This window comes from Rhamphochromis longiceps, linkage group LG13 (genome assembly GCF_057381845.1).
Source record: "Rhamphochromis longiceps isolate RC_006_pf linkage group LG13, R_longiceps_female_GT1.1, whole genome shotgun sequence".
Lineage (NCBI taxonomy): Eukaryota > Metazoa > Chordata > Actinopteri > Cichliformes > Cichlidae > Rhamphochromis > Rhamphochromis longiceps.
Genome location: NC_140569.1, coordinates 13,995,453 through 14,010,678, shown reverse-complemented (window position 1 = coordinate 14,010,678; position 15,226 = coordinate 13,995,453). Strand labels below are relative to the sequence as shown.

Here is a 15,226-nt window from a genome sequence, read left to right as displayed (position 1 = left end):
TGGAAATGCATGCTTTAAACTGCAAGGCTCAATTAAAATAAAAATGAAAAAAGAAAAACAAAAAAAAATGTGGAAGTTGATTATTGCAAACACAACACAGTATTTTTTTTTTAAAATACAACTTTTCCCCCCAAAGAGAGGTCTGTGAATGTGTTTTGTGTGCAGACTGAAACTGCCCTGAGTGGAAGGCACTGAAGCAAGGTCATGATGTTTTCATCACATTAAACCAGGTCCTTATACTTTACACTGAATCAGGCAGGTCACAACACATGAGGTCTGCATTCAACTATGCAAAAACGTGAAGGTGATTGCTCAGTCTCTGTTCCCAAAGTTGCAATTCACACTGTACAGGGGTGCCAGCCATAATTCCATTATGATTTTAATAAAGAACATATTAGTAAGAAGTAAGCTCAAAGTGGTTAAATGAACACAAACATGGTCAGTAGTATTGAGAAAACCAGCACTGTAAAGTGGAAGCAGCAGCCAGGTTTTTATATGAAGTACAGATGGATGCAATTTTTCTTTTTTAGTGGCAGCTCTCTGTGTGTGATGCAGCAGCAGAAGGGAACCATAAGCATCTGGTTAGTAAAGCTACAGTACACTGTTTGCCCTGTGAACCCCATACAATGCAAATAAGCTGAGCTAATTTTGGCTCATGGTGGTCAAAGAGGACTACTCAAGTGGCACAACATGTCAGCATTGGTATAGCACATTATTAAAGAAATCTAAAATTTTGTTAAGTGCAGCAAAGCGCATACAATTTCAGTGTTATCCTAGAAGAACGAGACATTGACACTGTCAGTCAAATAAGATCAACTGTTAATCTGACAAAATATATATATATATAAAAGCACCCATCCTAGAAGTGGCAGAGTAAATTTTGTTTGAAATCTAATCATTATTTTAATAGGCAACGGTACGGTTAATTAAAGACCGTGAAACATGGAAAAGACACTAACAAGTTGAAAATCGAAAAGACAAAATGTGCACATTGAATAAATTCTAGTTACATATATATTTCTTTCTTAAAATTAAAAAGTAAACAACCATTTGCCTACTTCACTGAAAATTGTTTGAAGGCCGCAGAATATTTTCCCTTCATTCTCATAGTTGGTTTGTGTAGAAGAAAGCAAGAAAACAAAAATAGTGCAAGAGGTAATGTAAGAGTGGGTGCTTAAAGTCAGTGATCCAAATTTGAAACAAAAAGATATACACTTAACATACAGAAAGCATGGGCTAATCTCTTAGCCAACCAGTTGGCCTGAATAATGTTTAAATCTTCACTGCTCGCCCTGAAATCCAACAACGCCACACTTAAATATCAAAACCGGCCCACTTTGAAACAAAACATAAAGACAAACGACTTTTCACCCAGTGAGATGCACCTGTTTAAGCCTGCAAAGCCTAGTAGGTTTCCCCTTAAAATGGAGATCAGACTAAGACAAGAATACACACAGTTGGACATCACTTGCACATGCCTTTCACTTTCAGGACTGGCACTTTTTTTTTGTCTGTATTTGCCCATCTTTGATTGCTTTCGATGCCCACCTCTCAAGGTGTGTCACATATTTGTGTCCCTTACACATCCTGTGGCTTTTTTTTTTTTTTTTTTTTATGTGGCCTGCGAGCCATGAGCATCCCCGTCAGGGCTGAGGGCAGCTGGTCGACCTTGAGCTAAAACGCTGGCAGAGACCATTGGCAGGTGAGCACCTTCGCTCACTAAGTTCTCATATTCGCTACTGTCCTCGTCCTCCTCGTCCTCATCGTCTTCCTGCCCTGCAGCTTGTCTGTCTAACGAGTCAGAGCTTGAGCCGTCACCATTGCCAAGGTACGGAGTGCTGGGAGTGGTAACGGGATTTGAACTTGCGCTGAGGCCCAGGCCCAGCCCGTGGCCAAGACCCAAGCCCATCACCGTAGGGCCAGGGGTAGGGTGTCCTGGGGAGCCCACAGCTTGGGGTCGAGGTAACAGAGCAGCACTAGTAGGGGGGGAAGAAGAGGGCAGGAGAGAGTCATCTTGGGACATGAGGTCAGTGTAAGATGGTGGGTTAGGTGAGGTACTGGGCCGCTCCGGAGCAGAGGGTGTGGGGAAAGTTATCCCGGACAGCGGAGAACCCTCACAAGGTTCTGTGTTCTCCTCTGGAGTGGAATGGGAGTCTGCATTTTGGGCTTCACGGAGCCCTGCAGAGAAAAGAGAAAGATGTAGCTATTAAAAACATGTAAGGTAAATGTAAATGCCACTTATATGCATATTAACTGTTGACTGGTCTAACATGAACTTAAAAACTTAAAACTGAATTTCTCTGAATGTGTAGCTTTGCATTATTAGCTACTAGCTTAAAAGGATGTTATAATCTACAAGATGTTAGTTCACTGTCTGCATCCAAGTTTAAGCCCAAATTTGTGGTTCTAAAATTTAAAGCAGCACGCATTTGAAATATTAATGACATAATTCCAGTATACTGAATGCAAATCAGTTACGTACTTCTCTCCTCTTCTGCAGTCTTGCGTTTCCTGAGAGCAATTTGTTGTTTGAGTTTGTTCACTTCCTCTTGAATTTTCTCTTTAACACGCTCACTTTGTTCCACTTCACCACAAACAGCCTAAAAATAGGGCAAACAATTTATCAGAAAAATTAAATCTCATGCAAAATAGAACAAAATAACATAAATATTCTACTGCCCAAAGAAGTTCATAAAATGTTTGAGGTGAAATAACAGGAATTATTCAACCCACCTGCAGTTTATCTTGTAGTGCACTGTAGACTTGAAATATTGTTCGGATATCCTTCATCACACCGTCTTTGTCAAAAAATTCAGCCCTGCAGACATATTCACCAAAAAAGATTTCAAACACATCTTTCAAGAAAACAAAACGATACACAGCAAAAACCTACATATTTTATCAATCAAGACCACAGATAAATTGTGGTTTTTGTTGCTGTCTTCTATAGTAAAGTTAAACCGTAGCTAACCACTGACTCTTCAAAGTACAAGCTGAATAAGCTGAAGAGACAGGCCTGACCAAACTCTTCCTGTAACACACACGGTACTCTTCCACAGCAGAAACAGAGGGTCTAAGTTTAGATACAAAAACAGAAATAAGAGATGAAGCACGTGCAGGCCTTCACATACCAGCTTTGCACTGCAGTCACCAACAAATATATGCTGATCCTACTTGCACAAAGTGTCAACCATAAACTTTCATAAACACATACACACATTGGGATTTAGCTGCTAATTATGCCCTTAAGGGTAAACTATACTATGGCATCAGGTGAAAAACAGGTGGATGCTGCAGCCCCATTCTTATCATAGGAGAAAAATGGCTGTACAATCCGTACCCCCCAAAATGGTAGTTACCAGTGGCATAGGATAAACAGTTAAACAAAACAAACTGGTAATTCAGACCTTACCCATGCTCTTTAATGACCTTTGCGTAGTTAAGTGAGGTATTGGGAACTGAAGAGACTTTGTATTCCTGCTGGCTCGTGTTACCAAGGTTTGGGATTGAGAGTGTAATCCTCTGGTTGTACCTACTGAGTGGATATAACCAGTTAGTGCTTTTAAACCATGAAAAACTTCTTCAGGAAACATAAACACTATGTTGCGCGTCATATTTTGCCATTTACACATCTTTAAAAAGTCCATTCTGCACCAGCTTGTTATCAGAAGTAACAAGTAGCACCAATCCATTTTTTTCTTTTAAATAGCTTAACTCAGATTATCTTCTGATACCAATTCACAATACAATCCCATTGACATAGAAATGCATTAACTGTGGATAAGGCAAATAATTTATCAAAAGCTGTCATTACCTTCGATTAGGTCTGAAGAGCACATATTCCAGTGCGTGTGTGGAGCTGTTGGCGGTGGAGATGAAGCTAAAAAGAAGGAAGACGAGGTCGGGTACACCGAGCAGCTGGGTCAGCTGTTTGTGGATGATCTGTTCCCTGAACGACATCTGCTGCTGCGTATTCCTTCGGAACCGGTACCAACCAATGACATTCTGCACGGCCACAGAAACAACTCTTTTAAAATGTGCTCAAGCCTCTCTATGCCCTGTTTAGGACAAAGTACCAAGTATGTGCAGAGGCTAAATGAACAAAAGACATCATAGTATGTCTGCAAAAATAGAAACTTTTGGTCATTATGAAACTTATGCATTTAACAAAGGATGTACATGTAAGGAGGTGTAATGCCATTAAGCTCAATGCAATGATGATTTCACAAATAGGATTTGTTATGATTACTTTCAGCATAAATGTAACAAGACATTTCATAGCAATTCAGTCGTCTCACAAAAAAAGTTCACTTACTTTCCGTCTATCTTTAAGAATGCTGTTGAGACTTTCTTCATTGACTTTACCTGCGTAGTCATAAAAGCTGATGAGAGAGAGGAAGAAACAGGTTTTAAATGGATTCATCATGTTCCCACGCCTCCTCTGTTTTAGCCTTGTCATATGGGGCCATCTACTGTCCAACTGTCAATACCATAAGCTACTCTGTACATACTCTGTTTTTTTGAGAGAGAAAAAATGAGACTGAACAATAACACGTGGTTTCAATGAGTTACAGTAAGAATTCATCCACCTACCTTATCTTGTTAAGCGTGTGTTACAATAAAGTTTTACATCAAGTTTTCCTAAACCCCTAATGGACCGAATTGCTGATGTACAATGTTAGCTTGGATGAAACAATGTCTGTACTACACTATTACAACAAAAAACTAGTACATATACTGTGTACTGTACAGTGAACACTGAATGAAACCTGTTTAAGTGAACAAAGGTCATATCTTACCTAAACAACTGTGCACAAGGATCATGGTGATGGATTTCTGGTGAAAATAAGCAGTGACAAGATTCTTTAGTTACTTATCATCATGTATGCAAATCTTTATGAGTGTGATGCAAATTTAAGGCAACATGTAGACCCACAATTTAAATATATAACACAAAACAACATCAATGAGATGTCATTGACACTGGTGTATTTATCAAATTCAACAAGACACGTGTAACTTATAAGAACAAAAACAAATGTCTATAGGGCCCCACAAACAGCAAACATGACCTTGGAAAGCAGAAACGCTTCTCTTGCTGATTATTTTAGACTTGCTTGCTATTCCAAATACTTTAAGAGGAGATCATAAGCAAAAATAAAATAAAATAAGCAGAAGCATGAGAATATGTAGTAAACAATAAGAATGGTAAATGGTAAATGGCCTGTATTTATATAGCGCTTTACTAGTCCCTAAGGACCCCAAAGCGCTTTACATATCCAGTCATCCACCCATTCACACACACATTCACACACTGGCGATAGCAAGCTACATTAAGAACACTGACTGTCACTTCTAGAAACACTGAAGTATGAGTAGAAAGTCAGGAAGCAGTAAACTTAAGAACTCCACTCAACAAAGAATAAAAATTTAAAAAAAAATCTTCAGTAACACCTTACAGAGGATTTCCCCAATTTAAAATGCCTGACTGTCCAGCTGAATAATATTAGTCTCATAATGTTTTCCTTTTCCCCAAAGTCCTTAAACATCCTATGTCCTAGCAGGGATGATGTGATGTAAATGTAGATATTTTTAAATTACATTTATTATTAATAAATAAGCTTAGTTTTGGAGTCAATAAAAGTTACAAGTTAGTAAAAGGGACGTTAACATTTGTCTGTATACACCTGCGCTGTCTCAGGAAATGGAAGTTTCTCAGTAAGCCATGGCAGTGTGACAGAGTCAGAAAACACATACAAAAACCCTAAGATCAAAGCATGACAATTGAAATACCAGTACTTAATTTTAATCTGCTCATTTCCCGCTGTCATGTGTGCCATGAGAAGGAGGTTTAAAACGGTGATGTGTGAGCTTCTCTGTCCTGTGTTAATCGGTCAACGCAAAAGTGTTTAGTCTGTTTCAGGGCTTACCTACTACCTGTAGCAGTTCAGCGCTGCTGATCTGTGTGTCACTGATGCTCACAGTCTCTTCTTGCCTTACATCTCCTAATAGGAAGCCCTCCTGTGTAAAGATGTTTTCACAGAATAGTGGTTAAGTAGTGTTATTAATTTCCTAATTAATTAATGGCTTAAGCATAAGTTTGCTTGTCTCTACCTGACAAAAACAAAAAAACAAAACAAAAACATTAAAAAAACAACAACAAACCCATAATTACATAAATGTTCACATTCCCTGATTATTTTAAAAATGCTGCTTTACTCCTCAAATTCTCCATAGGTTGGCTTTTAAACTTAATACTCCATTTTATAACTCAAAGTCATTTGGATTATCAACCAAACAGCTTCTACATTTTTCCCCTTATGTTTTTTAACCTATTCTTGCCTTTGGACCAACTCCTGTTGTTTTTAGATGTGTTATAAAAATAAAATGATCTGATCAAATGATGAAGTCACAAGTCATTTAGTAATAAATGCAACACATGATGTGAAATAAAGGTCAGTAGATTACCAATTCTGCTAATAACACTCTTCCATTAGAGATGCCCAGATCTTTGTTAAGAGTGGTGAACAGGCTGTACTAAATAGGATTTACAAAGGAGTCATACATAAAATAAACAAATGACCTGTTTTACAAGTATCGTTATGACTCCGTGTTATTGTATCTATTCTTCTAAACAGTAAATCATCCGGTCCTCTTTGGCAACTTAAAATATCTTTATAGAACTATTACATTTTTTGCAATTTCTGATGCCCTCTTGGCCAGATCTCTCTCAGAAAAAGACATTCAGAATCACCATGAGAATTTTTATGTGGATAAATAAATAATAATAACAACAACAATAATAATAATAATAATGGATTTCATTTATATAGTGCTTTTGGGGCCCTCAAAGCGCTATATAATAGATATGCTTCAAGTGTGTTTGACAGAATATAGGTCAACAAGTCATTTGCTTTTGGCAAATACCTGAAATCACTTTTTGGCACTACACAGGAATCAGATTTTTCAGCATTCTCAGCCTCCCATATGGCTGACTTCAAGCTGGTCTGTTGAAGTCAGCTACATGTTGACATGCGATTAGTGGTAAAATGAGTAAAAAAAGGTCTGTCAAATTAAACCACTGGAGGAGCGCCGCAAAAACATTTGCAACAACAAACCTAATCAAACCAAACCTAATCAAATCGCGCTCACCCAGCTGAACATGGTCATTTTAAAGAAGCTAACAAAGTGGCTAAACATAAAGTTATCTAGCGCTCAGAGCTGGCTGCAAGCCAGCAGCCTCACTATAAGCAATAAAAGAATCAAAGCATCATCAGGAAAATTATGGAGACGAGTAGTCTTTCATATTTAGTTTTATTATGAAGACAATATTTTGCATTCAAGAAAATGTGATTTTTATTTGTATGTGCTGAAAATTGGAATCTGATACATTTCTACTGTTCATAGCAAACAACAACATAAGACCTATTTCACAGTAGGTAAACACATGTAACTAATCACCTTCTATTCTAGAAAATAAACTGTCATTAATATCAAGTCAGGTCAGCATATTTCTATAGCACATTTTAATACAACAGAAGTTGACCTAAAAGGCTTTATGGGCACATTCATTTGCAATCCAGGTCTCAAAAGCCCAATTGCAAACATAGGACTTACATAATCATGCAACATAATAAAATTATTACAAATATAACTAAATTCTAACAACAGCAAAACAGTCATAATAACAGAAATTGAAAACATTTATGGCGGGTTTGACCGAACCACAAGTAAAAACAAATTAAAACAGTCTTTAGAGCTGGTTTCACAGGCCCAGTTGCCTTTAGTTTTTATGCGAGAAGTGGGCTCTAACCGAGGTTGTGAGAATGGTAACCTCAGTAACCTGAAGGCAAAATGTTATTAGTAACACCTGTGTTTACTTAAGACTACATGTCAAAATATCTGCTGTGAAATAAGTCCACTGCAATTAAAAGACTCCTTGTAACCTGTAATATTAAACAACAAATACACTTTTTGTTCCTGTGTGAACATTCGGTCGCGCCAGCTGCTGGTAAACAATCAGCTCTTTCTGCCTATGCCAGGAATGCAGTCAGACTTGCAGCCCAGTCAAGCTGCAACTATCCACCTGCTCAGGGGCGACTATTAAAAGAGGAGAACGGATGTGAACAGAGGCTGTCGGCAGCCTGGTTTCCTTATTTCACATATGCTATTAAAATCATTTCTCATCGACGACGTTTCTTCGATGTTCTTAAAGAAAATAAAGAAAAACAAATCTGCGCATCCCAGCCGTTTAAATAGACACACTGGTGACTTAAGAGTGAAAATCAGCGATTTGGCTACCAAGCTAATCTAGCAATGCGGAAACAAGAGAAACAAATCTGTTTGTATAACTCCGTTTTTTGATTTATGGCGTTATCTCGGTTTTGAGGATATAGCAAATTCCTTTAAAATAAAAGGTCAACATGACTTTAACTTTTAGGAGTACCTATACGCGGAAGTCACTTAACTTGGTAGCTTAGCTAGCATGCTAAGTAGTACGGGGTATTTCCTGGAATCTAAACTTTCCCAATATGATTTCCTCCATAGAAATAACAGGTGTTCTTTTATAGGCAAAACTATGGCTGTATATGTTACAGCTGTGCCACTGTAACACATGACATCACTTTAAGATTACTATCCCTGTGATCATGTTGCCCAAACTTAACACTCTGATTAGATATACTTGCCGGTAAATAGACGGAACCAATACTAGCTAGCCAGCAACAGGATGATGACACTGGGAAAAAAAAACAACACAAACTAACGTCGCCGGTGAACGAACAGACACACCATTGAGCTACACACGTCTCAGCAACCATCGCATGACAGTTTGTAAGCACAGTTTAAAACACTTACATGATCCGCGTTGCTGTTGGCGCTGTGATAACACACAGAACTAAAAGTATAACCTGAAATGGATGCCGCCATGATGGAAACATCCCTATCAATCCCGATGACCCCTGCGGTTGGAAGCACGCCGTTTAGACGCAAAGTCTTGTGGGAACTGTAGGACACGTCTTGACAGGCTAGACAAGCATGGAAGACGCCGGAGAGAGCACGCGTGGCTGTGAAAATATCTCGGATTCCGAGGAAGACCGATGCTCAGAAAATGACTTTGGGACGTCCAAACTCGGAACTAAAGAGTTGTGAGTGTTTGTAACGTAAATTTATGATGGTGGACGTCTTGTGTCAGGCTACACAGTTAGCTAGCGGATACCACTCTCAGAGTCACTTTACACATTTTGTCCACTGTGCTATAAGATAAACACAACTTATAGCCATCAAATCGAGCATGAAGAGGTTTAATTCTTAGTTACAAGCTTACAGGTAACCATTGATAGAGTGAATGGTATAAGTAGAAATGTGTAACACTTAAACCATTAAATTAGAATAGATTAAGTAAGCATTAAATACGAGCTTTTTAGCTTCATGCTGCTGACTTGTTTATTTACTGAGCTACCTGAGTAATTTGTTTTGACCTAACAGCATGTCATGTGTATGCCATAGTATTAACAAATGATCTGGGGGGTTGGGGTTTGCAGCTGGGATGATGCATACCAAAAAGAGCTTGAGACGTTCAACGATATTGGAGATGTTGGTGAGATATGGTAATAATGCAGTGTATTGGCCACAGTGGTCATAGCCATAATAATTTCTTGAGACAAACTGATGGCTTGCTTCACTTCACAATAACCTGTGGCTTCTTAAAAGGTTTGGTGAGGAAAGCATGAGCCGTGTGCTGCGATGGATGGACAAAGCGAAGATCCCAGAAAATGCTGCCATTCTTGACATTGGCACTGGAAATGGAGCTTTTTTAGTTGAGCTGGTATGGATAGAGTAAAATTAATGACACTTTATGTTTGTTTTTTTTATGTATACGATGCTACCTGGCCCTATGTGAAAGGGTAATTGCCACCTAAACCTAATAACTGATTGTGCCCCCTTTACCAGCAATAATAGTAATCAAGCATTTGCAATAACTGGCAATGAGTGTTTCATATTGCTATGAATATAGAGAATTTTATCCCAGTCTTCTTTTCGTTTCGTTTCCTTTTTTTTTTTTTTTTTTTTTTTTAAATGAACACAGTTGGAGGGTTTGAGCACGAATGGCCTTCTTAAGGTCATGCCAAATTATCTCAATCAGTTTTAAGTCCAGACTTTGATTAGACCACTCCAAATCATCGAGTCATTGTCCTGCTGCATAACCCATGTTTGTTTGAGCTTTAGGACACAAACTGCTGGCTGGCTAGAGAATCTCCCTGAGGAGGTAGAAGAGCAGAATTCATTGTTCCATTCATTGTTCCTGAAGCAGCAAAGCAGCTCCAGACCATCACACTACCACCACCATGTTTGACTGTAGCTATGATGGTCCCTCTATGACTTGCTGTGTTAGTTAGACAGATGGAATGGGATACAAACCTTCCAAAAAGTTTACAATTTCTCTCATCAGTCCACAGAATATTCATCAAGATTTTTTTTTTTTTGGCTAACATGAGACAAGCTCTTGTGATCTTTTTTTTTTAGGCAGTGATTTTTGTCTTGAAACTCTCCCATCTATCTGCTCAAAACTTTAAAAAAATTGGTTTGTGACCCCTTCCAGACCTAAACATGTCAGTGACTTTCACTGACTTTTTTCTTTTAAAAAATCCCCTCAAGAACAGAGATTTTGGCATGATGCCTTGGGTTTTGAGACCTTTTAGCTTTCTTTACTTAGTCATATAGGTTCTGTTTCAGTAATTTCTTGATTCAGCATGTCTGACAGTAATCATACTAGGTGCAGCTAGTGGGATTGAACTCTGCTTTCCAAGAAAATTGTGGTTAATCACAATGCATCCAACCCAGTTGTAGTTTGTTTTTTTTTCTTACCAGAATGAAACTGAGACTTTTGCAAACTATTTTATCCACAGCTATTAAACCAAAAATCTACAGCTAATGTATATTTCCCATTTCCATGCCTTCCTCTGTTAACACTTGGTGCTTCTGGTACCACTGTAATAGAAAATCCCTTATCTTTTTCTCATTGTTGCTTTTCCTCTGAAGTATTTTTACAAGCAGCTAACTCAATGTCCTGTTTTTAGCAGCACACGCAGGGCCAGATCACATAAATTGTTTAGTTTATATCTTTACAGACATGTTAGTAAGGACAAAGGTTATTATTGTAACTGTTCATAATTTATTTATTATTTGTTTGCTTTCCCCCCCACCAGGCCAAACATGGATACAAGAATCTGACCGGCATAGATTATTCTCATGCGTCTGTGGAATTGGCCAGAAGTGTGCTTCAGGCAGAGAAACTGACAGATGTCACTGTAAAGGTGTGTCCAGTCAAGATTTGGAGTTCATTTAAATTTGTAAGGAAGATGATACATTGTGTTCATGTTCACAGAAATGACCAGCAGTAACGCCAAACACACTTTATAGCTGAAATTTTAAACGTGTGGATTTTGTGCATTAAGTTGCTGCCACTCAATGATGAGCGTAGCATTTAAACCTTTTAATTGATTCTGCATAAATATTTGGAGGGCTAAGTGAATCTTTTTTTTTCTGCAGTGTACAAATCACGCTTTGATACAAAATGAATCCCTCCTAAGTTCCAATAATACAATATAGTTTTCAGCATACAGTGAGCCAACCTAGAGCCTGTGAAGGTTGGAGGAAACTTTCTTGTGTTTACTATGTGGGAGAGTTGGATAGGAAGAAGGCCTTGAATGTGGTGGATGTCTGCCAACCTCATACCCCAAATAACTTGGCAGGCTTTAACACACATTTTCTATCATATACACGCAAGAAAAACAAGTTATGAATGCTGGCTGGTCTATAAGGGTTGTGATGAGTGACTTTTCCACTCCTTCATGCATAATACAGTTGCATATATGTTGTATGCATTTCACACCTATGATGCTGCGTGCTCTGCTTGTGCAGAAAGGCTGCCACTGAAGTCAATATTGACCTTAGCTGTGCAGGGGAGGGCTCAGTATGTGAGAGAGAAATATGTATGTTGGCATCTGGGTCATTTCTGCACAACTGCCAACGTAAGTTGTATGAACGTGCCTGTCGCTCAGAGGTCATTCTTAGAACTATGTCAGAACCCCTTTGCAGTTTCCATTAGTCACTGTCTACTGCTCTTTTGACACTTTCACCTTCACGCATTCCTACAACGTCTTCCCACTTTTTTCTATTTTACAGACTCACACTAAAGTCAGTTGTAGCAGTATATAGCTGTACCTGTCCTCAGGGAATCTCTGTTGATCCTCCTCCATAAATCTAATATGTGTCATGAGTAGGTAGCTCTAGAGCTCACCCCAGAGATCTGGTGTTCAGCCATCTGTCCAGATAAAGGAGTCCTTTCACTAGTGGTATGGTGGGCCAGAACCCTCAGCAAAATTAAGTGCTGTCATGTCAACAGTTGGAATTTAGTTTTAAAGTAAACCATTGAAGTATAGCACACTTCATCTTGGGATCTACTGAAAGATTTCTTCTGCAGGTAACTGCACACATTTCTGTAGTGTTGATCACTACATTTTTACCTTCTCGCTTTTTCTTAATTTTAGGAGATGGACTTCTTAAGTTGTCCGAAGGAGTTAAAAGGTTTTGACGTCTGTATCGACAAAGGAACATTTGATGCAATAAGCTTAAACCCAGTCAACACCAACGAGGGCAAAAGACAGTATGTCCAAGCCCTAAAAGATGTTCTGAAGGATAATGGATTCTTTGCCATCACTTCCTGTAATTGGACAAAAGAGCAGCTACTTGACAGATTCAGTGAAGGTGAGAAAAAATTCATTACTGTTTGGAGTGCACTGAGTTATCATGGCTGAGGATTGGTATTAAATGTCACATCAGTTTTGAGTTGGCGGAAATTTCAAAGACGGGATGATGAAGACCTGAACGCCTTAAAAATATGTACATGCTCACTGGCCATATTGTTGTTAAATGCTGATATCAATGCCAGTCAAATGGCAGCAACCCATGTTAACATGATCCAGATGACCTGCTTATATTTAACGGAGAAAAAGAATGGAGAAGAAAGGTGATTTTAGGCGACTATGAATGTGGTATGGTTGTTGATGCTAGATGGGCTGCTGTGAGTATTTCAGAAACTGCTGATCTGCTGGGATTTACCCACACAGGTATCTCTAGGATTTCATGAGAATAATCCAAAAAAAGAGAAAATAACCAGTGAGTGGATGTTCTCCTGGGAGAAAATTGGCTTGTTGGTGTCAAAGGAGAATGGCTAGACTGCTTCAAGCCAACAAGAAGGCAACAGTAGCTCAAATAACCACTTGCTACTGCTAAGGTATGAAGAAGAGCATCTGTGAGTGAATTGAACCTTGAAGCAAATGGGTTACATCAGGCCCATTAGACACTTTAAGTAAACCTGACCTTTGATCACGCATTTAATTATGCAGCCAAGGATTATGTTAATTAATTCCTGTGGCAGTTTTGAGTCTACCTTGATATTACTTAAATGCTTCCTGATTTTTTTTATTTATTTATTTTTTATATGGTGTTGCAAAAGGCCAGTGCACTGGTCTTGGAGAATTGGGAAAATTATATATGCACCTTTTGGTATTTTGTGTTGAAAAAATATTAATTAAATATCTAAATGTGTTTAAAACACTTTACTAAGGCTTTAGTGGAGCTTTTAACTTCAAGTAATGTCATGGGGTTCTTTTTTTAATGAGCGATTCCTAACATTGTTTAAGATAAGGGAGTGAATTGTTTCTTTGACCTGCTGATGACCTAACCCGGATCAAGAATTTGCTGCAATAAATCACACAAAAATCTTCTTGGCTGTTTTGTTTGGTTTTTTTTGTTGTTGTTTTTTTATGAGAAAGGGAATACATTAAATTCGTTTGTTTGGGGGGGGGGGGGGGGGGGGTTGTTGTTTTTACTTAAAGGATTGATAAGTTCAGCTTTCTTTAGTAGCCTATTTTCTATGGGGTTTTTATGTTTGTTTGTTTTTTAGGGTTCTCAGGGACTCTACAGGCACACTTGCTGAGTTGTAAATGGGTTAAAGCATTTGCCAAAACATGTTGATCATTTGGGTGTGCGGCAGTATAATTTAGTCGTCTCTTTTTTTTTTTGTCTCATTCTCATTTAACAGACAGACAGTTCCACAATCGCTACCTGGCAGGTTGTTAAGCTCCAGGCAAAAAGAGCCTGTTAAGTCAAAATTTCAGTAAGATAAGCTGTCATGTTCCCTCATTGTAGTCACTCTGGAGAGCCTGCAGGGGGCCAGAGGGCCTTGCGATTGAATAAGGAGTCTCTGCAGAACACAAAGTGGCTTTCCTCAATTAACTCATTCACTGCCAGCCATTGGCAGTGAATGAGTTAAACCCATTGACTCATTCACTGCAATTGACGACTATAGACGTCAATGGCAGTGAATGAGTTAAAAGAGGGTGTTCTTTAATGTTTTGAATGTGATTGGCTGTCATCAATTAAGTTGGTCCTAAGTCATTTCCACCTAATAGTTGAGCAATGTCCACTTTGGCTGAGGAGGGCCCACTACTTTCTGAGATCTCATCTTTCACAGTGACAGCCTGTCTTCACTAGCCCCCCAGGAAGCGTCACAGATGGTCAATGGATCTTCACTCAGTTCTGCTCCTTTTTTTTAGTAACAAAACCACAGAAGATGATAAAAGATTCTGGCCATCTGCTAGGTTTTTTTGCAATGTACATTTCATAACTTGCGCATTTTCTTTGTGTTGCTTCACAGGATTTGAGTTTGTGCAGGAGTTGTCTACACCCACTTTCCAATTTGGAGGCAAGACGGGCAACAGTGTAGCAGCGCTCATCTTCAAAAGAGTGCATTGATTTACGTCAGACAGGATATCACCACAGGAAATCGTCACATCTTTGCACTTTAAAACTCTTTTTTTTTTTTTGACTGTGTAATGAAACAAAGTTGATCAACGGAGTGGGGTGTTTTTTTTTCTTAAAATAAACCTCTTTTTTTTCTTGCTTCCTTTCATTTCCAATCAGCCTCATTACTAAATGCATATTAACTAAACACCAATTTAGAAATATTTATTTTAAAAGTTTATGATCAGAAATGCACATACAAATAATACTGATGTTTGTCTGTACTTTAAAAAGTGCTGAATTGCATGATGTTAACTGCTTAAATGAGTTAATGAAGTTGGCACACAATGTATACACAGTTAGGTTTATATTAGAGGTTTTCATTGAAACGGTTGGTTAACTAATTTAGTTTGATATG

At 38.4% G+C, this 15,226-nt stretch overlaps 2 protein-coding genes across 3 annotated transcripts; one reads left to right on the top strand and one right to left on the bottom strand.

The window, feature by feature from the left end:
• Positions 1-961: 961 nt before the first annotated feature.
• Positions 962-9,001, bottom strand: abraxas2 (abraxas 2, BRISC complex subunit). Of its 2 annotated transcripts, none has more exons than XM_085427864.1 (9): positions 8,857-9,001; positions 5,931-6,021; positions 4,800-4,836; positions 4,316-4,382; positions 3,815-4,005; positions 3,413-3,535; positions 2,734-2,818; positions 2,483-2,600; positions 962-2,178 (listed from the first exon to the last, which is right to left on the bottom strand). In XM_085427864.1, the coding sequence occupies exons 1-9, from the start codon at positions 8,926-8,928 to the stop codon at positions 1,613-1,615; spliced, it is 1,350 nt and encodes a 449-aa protein (XP_085283990.1). In that variant the 5' UTR covers positions 8,929-9,001; the 3' UTR covers positions 962-1,612. The 2 variants fall into 2 exon arrangements, with proteins under 2 accessions (XP_085283990.1, XP_085283991.1); XM_085427865.1 differs by having other exon boundaries at positions 3,413-3,532.
• Positions 8,988-14,975, top strand: eef1akmt2 (EEF1A lysine methyltransferase 2). The gene is made up of 6 exons (XM_085427867.1): positions 8,988-9,146; positions 9,543-9,608; positions 9,712-9,826; positions 11,208-11,315; positions 12,552-12,768; positions 14,723-14,975. Exons 1-6 carry the CDS (start codon positions 9,037-9,039, stop codon positions 14,818-14,820), a joined length of 714 nt encoding a protein of 237 aa, XP_085283993.1. The 5' UTR covers positions 8,988-9,036; the 3' UTR covers positions 14,821-14,975.
• The last annotated feature ends 251 nt before the right edge of the window (positions 14,976-15,226 follow it).